We start from the raw sequence: 19,450 nt of genomic DNA on the forward strand, positions 1-19,450 counted from the left end.
CAGTGTTTAGGAAGAAAGTCAAGCATAAGTACTAGGTAAGTAAATACAACTAAACACAGCAGTTAAGTACTTATCAAACATGACTAAACAATCAGAGACATCTAAGAAGCTTGACCATACTTCTTATGGGTTGGTAACATAATAAAACATATATACATGCAAGAAAGTTGGGTGAGCAGCCTACCATATCATGTGGCATTCCCAGTGGTACGGAGCCAATCAGTCACACAAGCTCAACATGTAAACATTCACTCAGAGGGCACTGATATAAAGAGATATGCCACATATTACCACAATTTTCATGAATGCCTGGTTGCAGAATGCTACACTTTGGCTTATACAAGAATCACCAAAATATTGAATTAGTATTATTAGCTAATTAATTAGTAGCAAATGTGCAAAATAGTGAACACAATACAGTAAATGGCAAGGATTAAGTGTATTATAGAAATGTTTTTGGTGATTTAATGAAAGTTTTAGTTTATGTATGCTAAAGAATTCTTGTTATCAGGAACTTGGTGACAAAGGAAGTTCCACTTCCCTAGTGCAAGAAGAAGATGAAGTGCAGTGTGCCATTCGAAAGCTGGTCAAGCAACTAGTGTTGGTGTGTACCCAACCTCATCCACTCAAAAGGTAAGGCTTTAATTTGTTTATTTGTTTGATCATTTGTCATTGAAATTCATGTATGTATATACCAATGGCAGTATCCTCCCCATTAGGGGGTTTGTGAGTCAGAGCATGCCTTGACTCTTTTTGTGAGAAAAAAATTATTGTTTTATGTCTAAATGATCTTTTAGTTACTTATTTTTATTGCCGTCATTGTCTTAATCATTGGCTATACTATTATTATTGCATTCTGGATTAATAATGCACATATGGTTTTGTTTACCTACTTGTTAGACAAGTTAGCATAATGGAGATAGAAAGAGCACACACTGTTCTTCATGCAGTATGCCATCGTGCTTGGGCAGAAGAAAGTCTTAGTGTTGCTGATACTCAATCAAGAATAACAGCTTTGTCAGCTGCAGAAGGAAGGAAGCCGACCAAGGTATTTATGTCTTTTCATGTTGTAGTTTTGTACAATATTAAAGTGGTTCAAGAATTATAAATGAATATGATATTTGCAAAATTTTTATTATTGCAGGCAGGAGAAAGCATAGAAAGGCCACACAGTCTGACTTTTGACTTAAACCTCGTGACAAATGGAAGTCCTCCAGCAAGGGGCTTCTTCTGTGGAAATTCTACTCTTGGCCTTCCCATCACGGTGCCCTGTGCACCTTCTCGTTCCATGAATGGTCCATGTGCACAACCATATGAGCCACCAACTACAGCTGCTACTGGACCTCTTCCAGCTCACAGCCCCACCAAGTTACCTTCTTCTCACCTTACCTCTGCACAAATGGCTTTCATTCCTTCCACACCACATTCGGCTCCACTTCCACCAACAAATCGCAGCCATTCTCCCTCTCCTCCTCTGACACCCCCACCTCCACCAATTGCTGCCCCCTTATTAGAGATGGGATTTACTTTGAAGCACATTCAGAAAGCACTATCTGCTCATGGTTAGTTTGAGACTTTGCTGTGTTTGTTGTGAAATTATTCATGAAACTCAATGCATATGATTTTTTTAGTCATCAGGGTGAAATTTAACATTAATTCCTTTAGTCTGGTGATACCCATTACCTATTTTGTTCTGGCTAATATCAGATGATCAAGTGCAGATTATATGACAAAAGTGGGGTCTTCATGGATCAAGGCCCAAGTCAGTTATTCAGTCAATAACAACCTGGAGTTTCACTGACTGGAAACACTTAGTCCCACATCAGCTGGCACTGGTCCTTGATCTTTTCTATAGATCTCTCAGGGAAAATACATTGGGCTGATTTCTGTTTTTTACAAGTGTAGAACAATTTCTTTGTCATTGGATTAAAGTAGAAAGAGGGGAGTAGTCAATAGTTGTCAATTCTTTGGTTGAAGGTAATGATGAGTGATCTTGGGCCCAGTCTAAAGACTGAATGTTAGATCCACGGGACTTCATCTCCAGATGGAAATGAAGTTGACAGGGTTTGAAGATGGGTAGCAGGGAGATGGCTGACATTTCTCTTGTTGTGCAACTTCATACAGATTCCTCAAGACCCTCATTTTGTCTCAAGTCAGTTGAATAGAACTATCAGGCATCAATCAGAACAAAATCCTTTAAAGGGTGTTATCAGGTCAAAAGGGTTAAATACCCAAGAAATTAGGATTTCTGCAGTTTGTAGAAAGAAAGTGCCATATTCAATATTATTTTAGGTCATAAGGGGGACCTCACAGCAACCAACATAAATCAGCTTGTGACGTGGATGTTAGAACATCCAAGTATAGACACTGATAATAGTGAGCGTAGAAGATCCCACGACGATGCTGCATCTTCACAGGTAATTTCATTTCCCTAAGTAGGCCTGTAATTGTTGGGAAGAGAGTTGGTTAGGGAGGCTATATTTTTCATATATTCATATTCTTTCATTCACAATTCCTATATATAGGGCTACCAAAGAGGAACGCTTTTTTCATTTTATTTACTTATTTTATTTATTTATGAATACTATGAGGAGGTGAGGAGGAGAACAGGGGTGGAAAAGGAGCTGGGAGATAGGGTTGATGAAAGAATATTAGGATGGTTTGGACACATGGAAAGAATGAGTGAAGAAAGACTAGTAAAAGAGGTGTGGAAGGCAGATGTGGAGGGAGTGAACATGATGGGACGTCCTAGGATGAGGTGGATGGATGGGGTGAAAGGGGCTTTGGGGAAGAGGGGAATGTCAGTTGAGGAAGGACGGGAGAGGACAGAAGACAGGGGTGAATGGAGAATGGTTGTATATGGATGATGTTGTGATTGCATGAGGTGGAATGGGCGGGGGGATGGGGGGTGAGGTAGTTTGTGTGAGCAAAATTTGACGCATCCCGAAGGGATTTCTCCCCATCCTCTCATTTTATGCAATGGGGGGACGGAGAGGGGGGGTCACCGATTTAATGAAGCGGCCTTGCTGTGGATGTGCTGTGTCTTGCGACACTGCTTCTGACCCAGGGCAGTGGACAAGGTGCAGGGATGACCCGTCATTCAGGAGGTGCTAAGATAAGAGGGAGGGTGGAGGGGTGTGGAGTGTATTGAGGGATGGAATGGGTGGGAATGATTTTATGCCTTTTTCTTTTTGGCTACCCCCCTTGTAAGGGGGAAGAAGCCTTGGTATATGTATGTATGAATACTATTATTTATTTATTCATATATTTGTTTATTTTTGTCTTTTAAACTTGTTGTTTGACACAAAGACATTAATTTTTACTAGATATATTGTAATCATGAAAATTTTTAACATTATTAATTTTGCCCTTCAAAACTATATTATGAATTCTTCAAATAATTGTATTGTGTGTTGAGATATATAAATTTAACTGTCCCCCCCCAAAAAAAAATCTGTCAAAATTAGAGCCCTGCTCAAGAAAGTATTACTGTGTAGAAGAATGGCAATATTTGAAATTCTAAGGATTAAGCCAAGTGTCCATTAATTTATTTTCTTACATGTGAGGGTAAGTCATTGTGTCTGCACTTTTGTCCTAATTGTTTGTTTATTACCTCTATGTTTTTGTAAGCTTTGCTGGTTGCTAGATGGCGCTGCTCTCTTTGCTTATGGCAGGTTTCAGGCTTATCACCTCAGTACACTTCGGACTTTTGTGACAACATGTGTCCACATTCCATCACCCACACTATTCAAACTCTTCAGAATCTGCATTTTTTAAGGTGTTGGGGCATCCTGCATACAGTCCAGATCTCACCCTCTCTGATTACCTTCTGTTTGGTCCACTTCAGGATGCTTTAAGAGTCCATCATTTCATCACTGATCAATAAGTGAAGGAAGTGTATTGGAAAGCTTGTACAATGATGGACCAAGTGCATTGAAAAGCAGGGTGACTATGTTGAAAAATTATGTCATTGTAAATTATGTACAATACCAAGGCCCCTTTCCCCCTTACAAGGGAGATAGCCAAAGTCAAAAGGCATAATTCCATTCCCACCCACTTCATCCCCACCTGTTTCACCCCATTCACCACCCCTCCCTCCCTGCCTCTCATCTTGGCTCCTTGTGGATGACAGGTCATCCCTGCATCTCACCCATTGCTCTGGATCAGAAGCAAGACACAACACATCCACAGCAAGGCTGCTTCACTCAACTGGTGATCCCCCCTCCCTGTCCCCTCATGCAGTAACATTGAAGATGGGGAGAAATCTCTTCAGGCTGCTTCATAATTCACACTTCTGGTGGAAGAAAAACCAGATATAATGGGAATTGTGGAAACAATATTAAAAGGTCCACTACCACCAAATAGTGTTGGACAAGGTTTAACAATCACTGGATGAAAAATAGAGAGGAAAAACATGGTGGAGGAATCATGTTTTTGACTAAAAAGGGCTTAAATGTGACGAAGATCACAGAAAGAGAAAATAAATTGAAAATAGTGACATGAAAAGTAGAAAGTTTGTGGTGATCTATGTGCCCCTGAAAACACATTCTTGGAAAGAGAATGACCATTCCAAACTGTTGAAAGACATAAGGCATACATTAAATGAAATGCTGAAAGGAGGAAATAGAGTAATTATGGGTGATTTTAACTCTAAAGAAATATGTTGGGAGATGACAGTGAAGGGTGAAGAGGATCTTTGGGGAAACATACTACTTAACATAACCATTGAATATGCAATGACTCAGTGGGTAAAAGAAAATACCAGACATAGAAATAAAGAACCATTGAGACTAGAGTTAATATTTACATCAGAGCCTGAAATTGTTGATAAAATTGAATACAAGACACCAGTGATCACATACTGCTTGAGCTCGAACTAAAAGAGGAAATATATATGAGGAGAAATGAGAAACACAGAAAAGGAAAACTGATGTATAACAAAACAGACTTTGGAAAACTTAGAAAAAAAGGAAATGAATATTTAGAGAAATGGTACAGGACAGTAACAAGGGGTTGGGGGACAGCATAACGGAGGGACAGTCGTAGTATAAAAGTGTCATAGTTTTTCTATGTACATATTTTTCCTCTATCACAGACAAAATGATGTGTGGCTCTGGTCCATAGGGGCACCCCATATAGACCCTAAAGTATCAACTGCATGCTATTTTGCCACTATAACATGCAGCCAATACCCCCAGATGGGAAAAATTCCATAATGAAGAAGCACAGGTGGAAGAGAAATGGATGATTTTGAAGGAAATCTATAATGAAGGAATGGATACATATGTACCAAAACAAAAACAGGAAAAGGTGTACATTAAGTGCTGGTATAACAAAAAGTGAAGTAAGGAAAAATAGACAAAGCTTGGAAAAGACGAAAAAAAAAAAAAGGAAAGTGGCACATATATCTCAATCTAAGAAATATGTAAAAATATCCAGGGAAGAAAAAAGAAACTATGAAAAAGGCATAATAGACAATTGTAAAGATCAACCTAAATTATTCTCTAGATATGTGAATGGTAAACTAAGAAATAAATAGGAAATAGTAAAACTACATCAAGGGAACATGGAATACACAGAGGATATAGAAATGGCTGATATTATGAACAAACATTTCAAATATGTGTTCACTAAAGAAAACATACTTAATTGGGATGAAGGAAGTAGAGAAAGATCCTCCCAATTAGAGAAATAACTGTGACACAGAAAGAAATAAGGGACCATATAATGAAACTTGATGTCAGAAAATCACATGGCCCAGATGGAATTGCAAACTGGATACTAAAAGAATGTATAGATAAACTAATGGACAAAATATATAAGATAATAGATTGCTCACTCAAAGAAGGAAAGGTATCGGAAGATTGGAAAAATGCCAATATCATACCATTATATAAAAGGGGAAACAAGGAAGACCCAACAAACTATAGACCAGTCTCCCTTACAAGTACAACAGCCAAAATTTGTGAGAAAGTTATCAAAAATAGATGGACAAAACATCTGGAGGAGAAGAATATACTAAATCTGAGACAGTTCAGATATAGACATGTGCCACAAATTTTATCTGTTTCTATTCAAGGTTAATAGATATAATACAAGAAAGGGACAGATGGGCAGACTGTGCTTTCCTGGACTTACAATACTTATAGTACCACACAAAAAATTATTAAGAAAACTTGAAACAACAGAAGGTATACAAGAAAAATTATTGAAATGTATGGAAGATTTCTTGCATGGAAGAAAAATGAGAGTGGTGCTCAGAGATCACAATTCAACTCAGGAAGAAATTATTAGTGGTGTCCCACATGGATGAAGTTGTAGAATGTTACATGAACTTCTATGCAGATGATGCAAAACTACTAAAGTAAGAATGGAAAAAGATTGTGAATCGCTACATAGAGTTTTGAACAAGGTCTGGGAATGGAGTATAGTGGAATTTGGAAAAAGTAATAAAAAAAAAAAAAAAAAAAAAAAAAAAAAAAAAAAAAAAAAAAATATCAGGACAATATAAGATCGGTGCTGAGGAAGTAAAGAAAGTTGGTTCCGAAAAGTACCTAGGAGTAATCATCATCAAAGACATGTCCCCGAAAAAACAGATCAACAAAATAGTCAGAAAATCCTACAGTTTGCTAAGATCAATAAAGGTGGCTTTTAATTACTTGGATGAAGAAATGGTAAAGAAAATACTAGTCACACTGATAAGACCAAGACTGGAGTACGCAGCGACACTATGGACACCCAGTACAAAAAAGAATATAAGGAAAATAGAAAGAATCCAAAGAGCAACAACAAAGATGGCCCCAACACTTTCAAAACTGACATATGAGCAAAGAAAGAGGTGATCTGTTGGCCATTTATAGAATTATGAAAGACATGGAAGTCCTTGATAGAGAAGACTTATTAAAGTGGGATAGAAGAAAAACAAGGGGACATGAAAAAAAAAAATAACAAAGGACAGTTATAGAAAAGATCTGAAAAAAAAGCAGCTTTCCACACAGAGTGGTGGATGTCTGGAACAAATTGGATGAAACAATATTGTGTGCAAACACCATACATGAAGTTAAGAACAAACTAGATGTTGCGAGATACAAACACGGAACACCACAAGCATAGCTCCTCTTCCTGTAGAACACAACTAGATAAATACTAACTCCCCCTCCTATCCCCCATCCATTCCCAAGCATTACAGTATCATCCATACACAGCCATTCTCCACTCACCCCTATCATCTGCCTTCTCCCTTCCTCAACAGACATCCCCCTCTTTCTCAACTCCCCTTTTACCCCATCCATTCATCTCATCCTCATTTGTCCCCTCATATTCACTCCATCCATCTCTGCCTTCCACACTTCTTTTGCTAATCTTTCTTCACTCGTTCTTTCCATGTATCCAAACCATCCCAATACCCTTTCATCAACCCTATCTCCCATCTCCTTTTACACCCTGTTGTATTACAACTGTTGTTGTAATAAACAGAAATAATGAAGTGCAGATATTTACTGACTTACCCTTATATATATAAATATGTGTGTGCTTATTATTTTATATATATGTGTGTATATATATATATATATATATATATATATATATATATATATATATATATATATATATATATATATATGTTGAGACATTCTAACCGGTTGACATAAGTGGAGTAGGAAACACAGGAGTATTAGTCTGAGTTGGTATGGTAAACTCAGAGTAACACTCCTGTGTTTCTGACTCCATATAATATATACTATATATATATATATATATATATATATATATATGTATATGTATATATATATATATATATATATATATATATGTATATATATATATATATATATATATATATATATATATATATATATATATATATAAATATATATATATATATATATATATATATTCTTTCTTCAATCTTTATTGAATATAAAGGTCTCAGAAGGAAGGGAGACACAGGAATTTGGTAGTCGTAGATCCATGGCAGCATCTAGTGGTGGGGTATTACGGCGTGGAGGCTGTGGTGACATCCGATCCTTCATGGTTCCATCTAGAAAATCAGGTCAGATTGTGTATAATTATCTATCAGAATAAATGAAGGAAATAAGTTTTTACTCTTAGAATTACTCATTAATTATCCTATAATCATATTTGTTTTGTTTCATGTGATAGTTTAATTTTTGTTATTGAAAGTAAGGAATGCTGTATAATCTATGTTAAAATCAGTTATTGTCAATATGAGTTGCTTTTGATACTTTTGATCTTTTTTTACTCAGCAAAAATGTTTGAATTGGTTGACCTTTTTATTTACTCCATGCAATTCTCATTTATCATATTTTCTGTATTATGATTTGGTTTTCTCTTTATACACTTTTAAGTCTAGTATGGCAGGGTCTCTTGCAAGTGCCATTTAATCAATATATTGATGTTTGGAGGTCAGTCATATACTATTTAGAAATTATACATATACTAAAAAAATTATAAGACAGGTGGTTGAGTCAAAGCATATGCCCACACTACATACATTCCACACCCATTCTGAATATCAGTGGAATTGTAAACATTAAAGGCTGCTTTAATTCCCACATAAACCCAACATGGGTGGCTGCATAGGAGCTTGCTCATAGAGACTGTGGAGACTGGCATTGGTGTGTGTGTGTATGGTGTATGCCCTCAATTGATGATGATGATGATGATATATACCAAAAGCCCCTTCCTCCTTTTTTTAAGGGCATGGCCAAGTCAAAGCATACAGTCAGCCTTCACCTATCTAATAAACCCATGTCTTATCTCTCCCATCTTACCTCCTCATGAATGACAGGTCATCCTGCCTTCCTGCCACATTTACTTGGATCAAAAGAAATGCACGAAGACACAGCACCACCACAGCAGGCCTCAACAGCCAAAAACTATTTACTATAGTGCAGAAGCTAAGCTGTATATCATAACAACTATGAATTTTGTGAGGAAAGAACCAAATTTGGCACACAGTAGAAAATTTGTAGTAGTATGTGTGCCACCAAAAACACAGGCCTGGTCTGATAGTGATCATTCTAAATTACTAGAAGCTACAATGAATGTTCTAAACATAGTAATTATGGGTGACTTTAACACAAAGGAAATAATCTGGGAAGAAATGATAGTAAAAGGGGGAGAAGAACTTTGGAGCAACATTCTACTGGATTTGACCATTGAATATACCTTAACACAACCTGAAATAGTGGACAGGATTGAATATAAGACACCAATAAGTAAAAGTGACCACATATTGGTTGAACTGGAACTAAATGAGGAAAAATACATGATTGATGTATAGAAAAACAAATTTTGATAAAATAAGAGAATTCTTTCAAAAAGCAGACTGGGAAAGGATACACAAGAAGGAAACAACAGTAGAAGAGAAATGGAATATTTTGACAAAAATTTATAAAGGAGTGGAAAAGTATGTTCCAAGACAAAAACAAGAAAAAGGGTATGTAAAGTGTTGGTACACCAAAAGATGTAGGAAGTTAAAAGACAAAAAGGATAAAGCTTGGATGAAATGGAAAAAAGACAAAAGACCTGAAAAATGGAAAATATTTACTAGTTATAGAAATGAATATGTACAAGTGTGCAGAGAAGAAAAGAGAAAATACAATGTCATAGAAAAATGTAAAGATGAACCAAAAATATTTTACAGATTTGTAAACAAACTGAAAAACAAGAAATTATGACAAGGAGGAGTTGAATAAACAGAGGAAAGAGAAATGGCAGAAATTATGAACAAGCATTTTAAATCAGTGTTTACGAGGGAGAACATACAACTTAGAGATGTCGAGTGGGAGGAGAAAGAGATAGAAGTAACAAGGAAAGAAATAATGAATCACTTGAGTAATCTCAATGTCAGAAAATCGCATGGACAAAAAGAAATGGCAAACTGGATTTTGAGAGAATGCAGGAATGAACTAACAGACAAAATACATAGTCTAATAAGCAGTTCACTGAAAGAAGGAAAAGTTCAAGAAGATTGGAAAAGAGCAAATATAGTACTAATATATAAAGGGGGAAACAAGGAAGACCCATCTAAATATAGATGGGTACAATAGCTAAAATTTGTGAAAGAATTATCAAAATTAAATGGGTAAGGCATTTGGAAAAAACAACGCACTAAATCCAAGGCAATTTGGATTTAGACAAGGACAATCGTGCCTCACAAACTTAATGTATTTCTATTCAAGGCTAATAAATGTAACACAAGAGAAAGAAATGGAGGGGCTGATTGTGCATTTCTAGACCTGAAAAAAGCTTTTGATAAGGTGCCACATAAGAAATTGCTAAGGAAATCAGAAACTGCAGGAGGAATACAGGGCAAACTGCTGAAGTGTATGGAAGAATTCTTGCATGAAACAAAAATGATAGTAGTGATAAGAGACAGACACTCTAATTGGGATGAAGTGATTAGTGGAGTTCCACAAGGAAGTGTTCTGGCCCCAATAATGTTTGCTATATATGATAATGATATGGATAAAGGAATTGAAAGTTATATGAGCTTCTTTGCGGTCACATGAGAAACATAGCCTACACATCCCACAAAATAACAACTAGTTTCCTTCGTGTCAACGACAAAACCGCTAGATAGGTGCACCAGTCGCTGCACTTCCTTTTGCTTCGGTGTCTTGCTTGAGATGAAATGCCTGAGAAGTATGATAGGGGTTACTAGGCTAGATAGAGTGAGAAATAAGGAGGTTAGAAGGAGAACAAGGGTGAAAAGGGATTTAGGAGATAGGGTTGATAAAAGAGTATTGGGATGGTTTGGACACATGGAAAAAATGATTGAAGAAAGATTAGTAAAAGAGGTGTGGAAGGAGTGAACATGAGGGGGCATCCTAGGATGAGATGGATGGATGGGGTAAAAGGAGCATTGGGAAAGAGAGGAATATCTGTTGAGGAAGGACGGGAGAGGAGAGAAGATAGGCGTGAATGGAGAAAGGTTGTGTATGGATGATGCTGTGATGCATTAGGGGGAGTGGGTGGGGGATGGGGGGTGAGGGAGTATGTATGAGAAATAAATTGAGACAGCCTGAAGGGATTTCTCCCTGTCGTCTCATTTTCTGCGTGAGGGGGGTAGAGAGGGGGGTCGCCGAATTAATGAAGCGGCCTTGCTGTGGATGTGCAATGGACAAGATGCAGGGATGACCCATCATCCAGGAGGTGCCAAGATGGGAGGGAGGGAAGAGGGTTGAGGGGAGTGGAGTATATAGGGGATGGAATGGGTGGGAATGGTTTTTATGCCTTTTTCTTTTGGCTACCTCCTGTGTAAGGGGGAAAAAGCCTCTGATATATGTATGTATTCACAATTGAAAGCTCACAAAATTGGGAGGAAGGACAGAAAGATCCCTTGCAATGAAAGAAATAACAGTGACACAGAAAGAAATGAAAAAAAAAAAAAAAAAAAACTTAGACATCCGAAAGTCACACGGGCCGGATGGAATTGTACTTTGGATATTGAAAGAATGTATAAATGAACTAATGGACAAAATACACAAGATAATTGATTTCTCAGTCAAAGAAGGAAAAGTACCACAAGATTGGAAAAAGGCAAATATTGTACCAATGTACGAAGGAGGGGACAAAGAAAATCCAAACAACAAATAGATCTGTTTCCCTTACAAGTACAATGAAAAATATTCGAAAAAGTTATTAAAAGTAAGTGGATTAAACACTTAGAAGAGAACATAATACTAGATCCAAAACAATTTGGATTTAGACATAGAAGATCATGTGCCACAAACTTAATATGCTTTTTCTTGAGACTAATAGAAATGATTCAAGAAATGGACAGATAGGCAGATTGTGCCCTCTTAGATTTACATAAGACATTTCACAAAGTACCACACAAAAAGCTACTAAGACAAATTTAACCTCTTCACTACGGGGCACATCGCACGTCTGGCAGCATTAGCTGGCGGACATGCGATGTTGCGTCATAATCGCATTATAAAAAATAAAGTCAGTGCTCAATCGTTCGTTCTCTTTCACCTGTGTATTTTGATAACCATAGAAAATATGATGAAGCCAGTTTAGAGAGAATGGAAGTTACGTAGGTACGACTACAATAAATATAATCAAGATGCCGACGTCGGCATCATTGAGTACCCACTTGCTCCTCATGCTGCCTATGTAGGCGTCACCGTATGGAAGTGGTTAAACAATAGGTAGAATACATGGAAAGTTATTGGAATGGATGAAAGATTTCTTCAACGGGAGAAAAATGAGGATGGCACTCAGAGACAAGAACTCAAATTGGGAAGAAATGTGGAATGTTATATGAACTTCTTTGAAGATGATGCAAAACTACTAAAGAGAGTAAGAACAGAGGAAGATTGCAAATCATTACAAGAAGACCTGGACAAAATCTGGAAATGGAGTCAGAAGAGTGAAGTGAATTTCAGCATCAAGAAATGTAGTATAATGGAATTTGGAAAAAGCAAAAACAGAATATTGGGACAATACAAAATTGGTACAAAGGAAATAAAAAAGTCAACTTGGAAAGGGACCTGGGAGTAACTATCACCAATGACATGGTACCAGACAAACATATCAACAAATTAGTCAGAGAAACTTTCAATATATTGATGATGAATGAAAGTGGCTTTTGACTACATGGATGAAGAAATGATGAAGATAATATTAGTTACATTGATAAGACCAAAATTGGAGTAAGTTGCAATAATATGGATACCTAGTACTAAAAAGAACATAAAGAAATTACAGGTAGAAAGAATTCAAAGAACAATGACAAAGATGGCACCAACACTCTCCAAATTGACATACGAACAAAGATTGGACAAACTGGAACTACCAACCCTGGAACAAAGAAGAGAAAGAGGAAACCAGCTAACCATCTACAAAATTAAGAAAGGGATTGAATTCCTTTGATAGAGATGAGTTACTAAAGTGGGATAGAAGAAAAACAAGAGGGCACAAAAAGAAACTTAAAAAGGATAGTTACAAAAGAAATCTGAAAAAGAATAGCTTCCCACACAGAGTGATAGATATGTGGAACAAACTGAATAAAGAAACAGTGAGTGCAAAAACTATACAATAATTTAAGATCAAACTGGATGCTGAAAGATACAAAAGTGGGTCACTACAAGCATAGCTGTAAGAGAATCTTGAACTGTAGGGTGGGGATTTTTCTCCACCTAAATTTAAGGTTCCTAGTCTATGCTTACATATGAGTACATCCTCATGATGTCATGGAGGATTAGAGTGTCTGAAATATCTTTTCAGTGCTAGTTAATTGTATTGAAACGTAATTAGCAAAAAAAAAAAAAAAAAAAAAAAAAAAAAAGGAGGCAAATAACGAAAAGTCTGACTTGAATGACAACTTCAAACCAGAGCCATTTAGTGACGCCATGCCGAACCACGATGTAAACAATATTTGCAAGACTCCTGTGACCACGAGGATATATCACGATGATTCAAGATTCCGCTACTTCGTTTCATGATAGAACATTTATGTGCTAAAAATTCCTAAGAATATTCCTCTAATGGGATCTTTCTCCTTCACCTAGATTTAAGGTTCCTAGTATATGCTTACATATGAAAACATTCCCATGATGTTATGGAGAATTGGAGTGAGAGCTGTAATATAATACCCACATGTGTGATCTTGTGTATAGAATCTTTGAGAAAAAAAAAATTATACTAAATAAATCCTCGGCCTTACATATGTTTTCATCACGCTTGAATCAGTTAGTAGCTGCCCATGTCTGTAATACCACCCAACCCTAAACTAAATGTGTGGGCCCTTTTGATAATTTTCCTTGTCATATTAACTACAGACATACAGTCTTAAAGTACAGTTTACTTTTTCTCTATGGGAATATTAATAGTGTTGCTTAGCTACATATACTGTGTGTATAAGTGTGAAATACTTTAAATGCATAAATGTGATAGATGTTTCAATAAGTCTGACTATTGTTTCCCTCTGTTTGCTTTGTTTAAGGAAAGCATAATTATTTGACTGTAGATAGTGTTTTAACCATCCTCTTTTGATTTCTAATGTTTTGGTTTTGTTTTCCTCATGATCACTTATATAATTTCATGCTTGAATGATGTATTTTTTATATTTACTCATAATTTTGGGGTTTTGTTGATGGAATGCTATTTGTTTGGTATGTAAAATAATAACAAATCAACTGTGTCCAAAATGCTGATTTTGTTATGTGTAAGATAGTCATGACTGTGTAAATGAATACTATTACAGGACGTGGATCGGACCAGCACTTCTATGGTGATGTTACAACTGATAGTGAACGGCCAAAACCAAAGCTTCCTCGTGTGCGACACCCTGCTGGCCGAGGTGTCATTGATCCTAGTGAGCCTGACCAAGATCAACAGTGGCAGCATCGAACATCCAGAGGCTCAGATGGTAGAATTGATGGTAGACACTCCTATCCATACTTTGCAGTGATGGATGAGTTTTATAGCTCATTGGATAATCTTTATCCTACTCTAGATGACGACACTGTAGGGGGAGCAGTGCCAGTTTCTGCTTATGATATGGACCAGTGGCTTGTAGGCAACAGTGCCGCAACTACCACATCTTCTGGTATTGATTCTTCAAGTCATGGAACTTCTTCATCCTTGTTACATGTAAGAGACAGAGCTTGGAGAATCCTCATGGAGGTATGCTTTTCAAAGGACATTTTCTTATTGTATAATAGTGTTATGTCTTAGTTTTTCTGTGGGTGCCAATCAGTTTCTTTATAGATATCTGTCCTTAGTAAGGGTAAACTATACACATGCTTCCTATAACACCGTATATTATACACTGTTTACATCATGGCACTCTCAACACATGCAAAAACATCAACAAAACAAAAACAAAAGGTGCATATCGCCATTAACCTAAACATTGTTTTAATCTGAATACACTACATATTCCTCCCCTCTTATTTTTTTGGTTTACACAAAATAAAAAACATAACATTGATTAAATTAATCTCTTACTAGGTTTCACTGACATATTTGACCTCAATAGTGGCTCAGTAGGAACATAGGTTCATTAATAGGTTTGTCAATATTATTATTAGGAAGCACTTCTGTGGCATCTACAGGTTGTGAAATGGTATCACTGTTAACACAGTCATTTACAGTTTCACTGTTTCCAATATTACTGCTAGTATTTGGTTTGATAAATTAATTTCTAATTTGACATTTAAACAGAGAAGATGCAGAAACTGGTGATTTTTCATTTTCAATAGTATTATACCTAGCTTTCAATTGATCACAATGCCTACGCCAAATTAGATTTCCACTTTCGGTGAACACTTTTACAACATATTTTCTGGCACCTCAATAATAATGCGTGGTAACCAAGATTCACCTCTAGAATAGTTTTTTGAAAAAACTACTTGCCTAACTTCAAATCTGCTTTCTACACAATCAAGAGCATTTTATTAACTAGCTATGAATTCATGTGAAGCGTATTCTTCACCTGCACGTTCTTTCAACATGCGAAATTAACTTGTAGCCTTACTTTGCACTGCTTGCAACATCATTTTCACATTTCTTTGCCTATTATTTTCCACCACGTTTGTAGCAACTTTTCCATCTCTGCCATAACTGTCGTACACGATGCCTGGGTGCCACAACTATCTTATGCGCTGTGCTGCCAGACATATACAGTAAACTTATTATAGGCATCTGCTAGACATGGTCATAAGTACGGGTGGTTGTAACTCTGATAGTGACTGTATGTATATGTATGTATATATATATATATGTACAGGGATTTCTCAATTTATGTGTTTAGAATATGCGATTTTGGAATAACACAAGGTAAAAAACCTAGTAATTTTTTCAAATTACAAATTATTTAGAATAACATGATATAATAAATCAAGTAAGCAATTGTAAAACTCAACTGTTAAATATTATGCAATTTTTATTTTATGCCATGCCTTCAGGAATGTATCCCTCTCATAAACTGAGAATTCCCTGTGTATGTATATATATATATATATATATATATATATATATATATATATATATATATATATATGTATATATATATATAATAAGTACAATTACAAATTATTTTGAAATTTGTTAAAAGTGGATGGTGAAAAGGATCTTGGCATCATTATCAGTAATGATCTCAAATCATCTAAGTAGTGTATTTCCACCTCTGAGCAAGCAAATAATTTTCTAGGACTGTTTGTGCGATCTTTTGATTTTAAAAGTATGTCATTATCAAGCTACTGTATACAGTAGTTTCAAAAGGTAATTTAGACAAATATACAATGATATACCGCATTTTCCGGCGTATAGTGTGCGACTTTTTTCTGTTGGAAGGGCCTAAAAATGGGGGGTGCGCGTTATCCTGTGGTGCGCATTATCTACGGCCTACGATAAAAATTCTGCGGCTGTGTGTGTAATTTTTTTTCACAACAACGTGACGATGTTGGCCGTCACAAAGTCGGGAGGCACACTTCTCCGTGACGTTCCGTGAGAACAAGAAGAACAGCCATGGTGACATGAAAGAACATGCCAGCATGGGCTACCGTATATAAATATTTGGTATAGGTAGGTATCTATTGAATCTTATTTTTCATGTTTAAATAGGCCTAAACACCATGAAACATGATCAATATTCATGATATTTGCCCATGTTCACAGCATCCTAGTTTGAATTTTTATGTTGGCTTTGTTGCTTCACTTTAGGTATGGTACAAATTCCGTTGCGGCTGTTCATAAAATCGTGTCAAACACCTGACTACAACACCCTCTTTCGGGAGTTATATTAAGTAAATGTCACCTTGATGAGAGACTGTCCTATTTCACCACTGTCATTGCAGGTTGAAAGCTAAAACGAAACAGTCTGTAGTTTGTTTCAGTATTAAATAAAAAAAAAATGGTAAAGACGAATTATTTCCTCAAGATATAAAATGAACTTTTTCTCTAAAAATCCCGAAATTTTTCTGTATATTTTACTTTCAATAAACTTTTTTAGATCATATTTCCAAACTATTTAAGCTACAAAGTAATAAGGGACCCATGCACAACATGAGTCATATACCGGTACATGTAGTTCCGACTTTTTCTTAGTTGTGTCCTGATTGATGCCTAAACTGACACTTAATTTAGTGACAAATCAACAGATTTCCCAGCGGTGGCTCTAGCCAATGAAAAATACTTCTCCATGTAACCTCGTTCACATGATATAAATACCGAGGTAAAACTGCGTTATAGACAAATGCGATCAGGCATGCGCGTTATACATCGGTACGCGCTATCTGTGTACTGAGAGAACAAAGTGCATGGGTGTGCATTATAACCCGATGCGCATTTTAAGCTGGAAAATACGGTAGGCATTTTTTATATTTATAATCTTTATTTTCACATTCTATGACTTGGCACAATGTGGCAAGGAATTATTGACTATTTAGACAACTAGCCATGATGTTCTGGTATTTTTATATTTCAAATGACTTTATTTTTATCTAGACATCTCAAAATTGCTATACCTTGATCTGAAGCATGTTCTTATGTTTTCAGGTTACATTTTATGAGATTGGAATTGTTTTTTTTTTTGTTTTTTTATAATTTGACTCATTTAACCCCATTACACAGGGGAGAGGGCCTTTAGTATACATAAACATAATTTTTCCCTTATTTTTATCATAAGGAAGTTTTTCCGGGTAAAACTTTTACAAACACTTTTATATAACTGAAAATGTCTCCATTGGAAAAAAAGGTCAACTTGAAAATTAATTTTTGCTGTTTCATTCAACCTTAGGCAGCACAAGAGGGTGAGAGAGGACTGATTATTTGTGAAGTGTGCCATCACGCAACAAGCAATATCAGGCACCACCTCCGTTTTGCTCATCCTGGATGTGCCAGACCATGGATGTCTGGTGTTTGTGGCACTCTAATAGGTCAGTGAAGATGGACTGAGATTTTCTTTATGTGGTTACACTTGTTAATTTTTTTTTTCTTTTTTTTCTCTTTTTTTTTTTAACTTTGTATTTGTTTCATATTTCATATGGGTATCTTAACTGTTCCTCAGATATGGCCCCATGTATGCTGAATTGATCTCAGGTATATTGTGTATTATGTGTGTATAATAGGAAGTAAACTTTCCTGTATTTTTCTGCACTTATCACTAGTTCTCTCTATACCATATATGTACTATACCTCCCATAATGCCTTCCTGTTCACCCTCTCATAAATTTTCTTTAAATCCATATGGGTCCAAAAAATCCTTACCTTTTGCCAAAAAATTTTGCAAAACTGCCTAACCACAAAAAAAATTCCACACACTCTCTACCTTTTCTAAACCCACATAGATCCTCACTAATTACTCCCTGAGTTACTTTCCTAATCATCTCAACACCCTCCCATATAACTTTCCAACTACACTCAACAGACTGAGCCCTCTAAAAGTACTGCATTCACATTTGTCCCCTTTCCTTTGTAAAGTAGAACCATGCACGCACTCCTCCAGTCCTCTGGCACACTCTCCTTTCCTAGGTACACAGTAAACAACCTCACTAGCCAACCTACTATAATCATTCCTCCCTTTTTCAAACACTGAATAACACCCATCCAACCCAGGTGCCTTACCAGCTTACATGATTTTCAATACTCCTTTTACATCATCTTTTCATATATCTTTGTCATTTTCCTATCTTCTCACACTATCACAGTCAATCCCTCCTTAACCTTCCCCACATTTAAAAATTCTTTTAGAAACTGTTCTCATCCTCTACTTACTTCCTTCACTTCCATTAACATCTGTCCATCTGCACCCTTTACCTTTTCCTCACCACCTGACTCACTTCCTTCATTTCTTTCCATTTTTTTTCTTCAAAATTTTCAGTCAAATTCATATCCTGTTTCACATCTGCTCTACTCTTTGCCTCCCTTACCTCATGTGTTGCTTCTCTCCTCTTGTATGTCTAATATGATTCTCTAGTTCTACCTATTAACCAGTCTACATCCATTCACTTCTCATCTACCACTGCCTTTACCTCTTCATCCCGTAATTCACTACCCTTTCTTCTGTTTTCTCCCATTCTCCTCATCCTACATGTCATCTTTGCACACTATCACTTCCTCCTAGAAACATACTTCTTTTTCTACTTCTTCCTCTTTATCCCTCACCACTTCCAATGCTTAGCTTCTCCTGGTATTCCTTTTCCTTTTCCTTCTCAATCAGTTTGTTAACTCACAGCACCTCCCATCCTTTTCCTCCACCTTTCCTTCATTGTCAATTTCCCATATACCAAAATATTATCTCCCACCCGCTCCCTTGAAAACATGAATGCCCAGAACTTTACTTATCCTTCTTTTTGATACTACTACATAGTCCATTTATGCCCTATCAATCTTTCTGTCCAACACCCTTTCCCATGTATACTTATGATTGACTCTCTTCTTAAACATTGTGTTTGCTATCATCAACTCT

General features: G+C 36.3%; 1 protein-coding gene across 1 annotated transcript in view; it reads left to right on the forward strand.

Moving 5' to 3' along the window:
• LOC143019966 (putative E3 ubiquitin-protein ligase HERC1) overlaps positions 1 to 19,450 on the forward strand; it is a gene marked incomplete at its 5' end in the record, with an annotated part of 228,531 nt that overhangs the window by 119,024 nt on the left and 90,057 nt on the right. The window contains 7 exon segments of the mRNA XM_076176020.1: positions 512 to 633; positions 901 to 1,048; positions 1,145 to 1,562; positions 2,293 to 2,417; positions 7,927 to 8,053; positions 14,243 to 14,664; positions 17,780 to 17,918. Coding sequence (XP_076032135.1) covers positions 512 to 633; positions 901 to 1,048; positions 1,145 to 1,562; positions 2,293 to 2,417; positions 7,927 to 8,053; positions 14,243 to 14,664; positions 17,780 to 17,918 — 1,501 coding nt within the window.

The sequence above is a fragment of the Oratosquilla oratoria genome, chromosome 38 (genome assembly GCF_046742065.1).
Source record: "Oratosquilla oratoria isolate Oo_2021 chromosome 38, ASM4674206v1, whole genome shotgun sequence".
NCBI lineage: Eukaryota > Metazoa > Arthropoda > Malacostraca > Stomatopoda > Squillidae > Oratosquilla > Oratosquilla oratoria.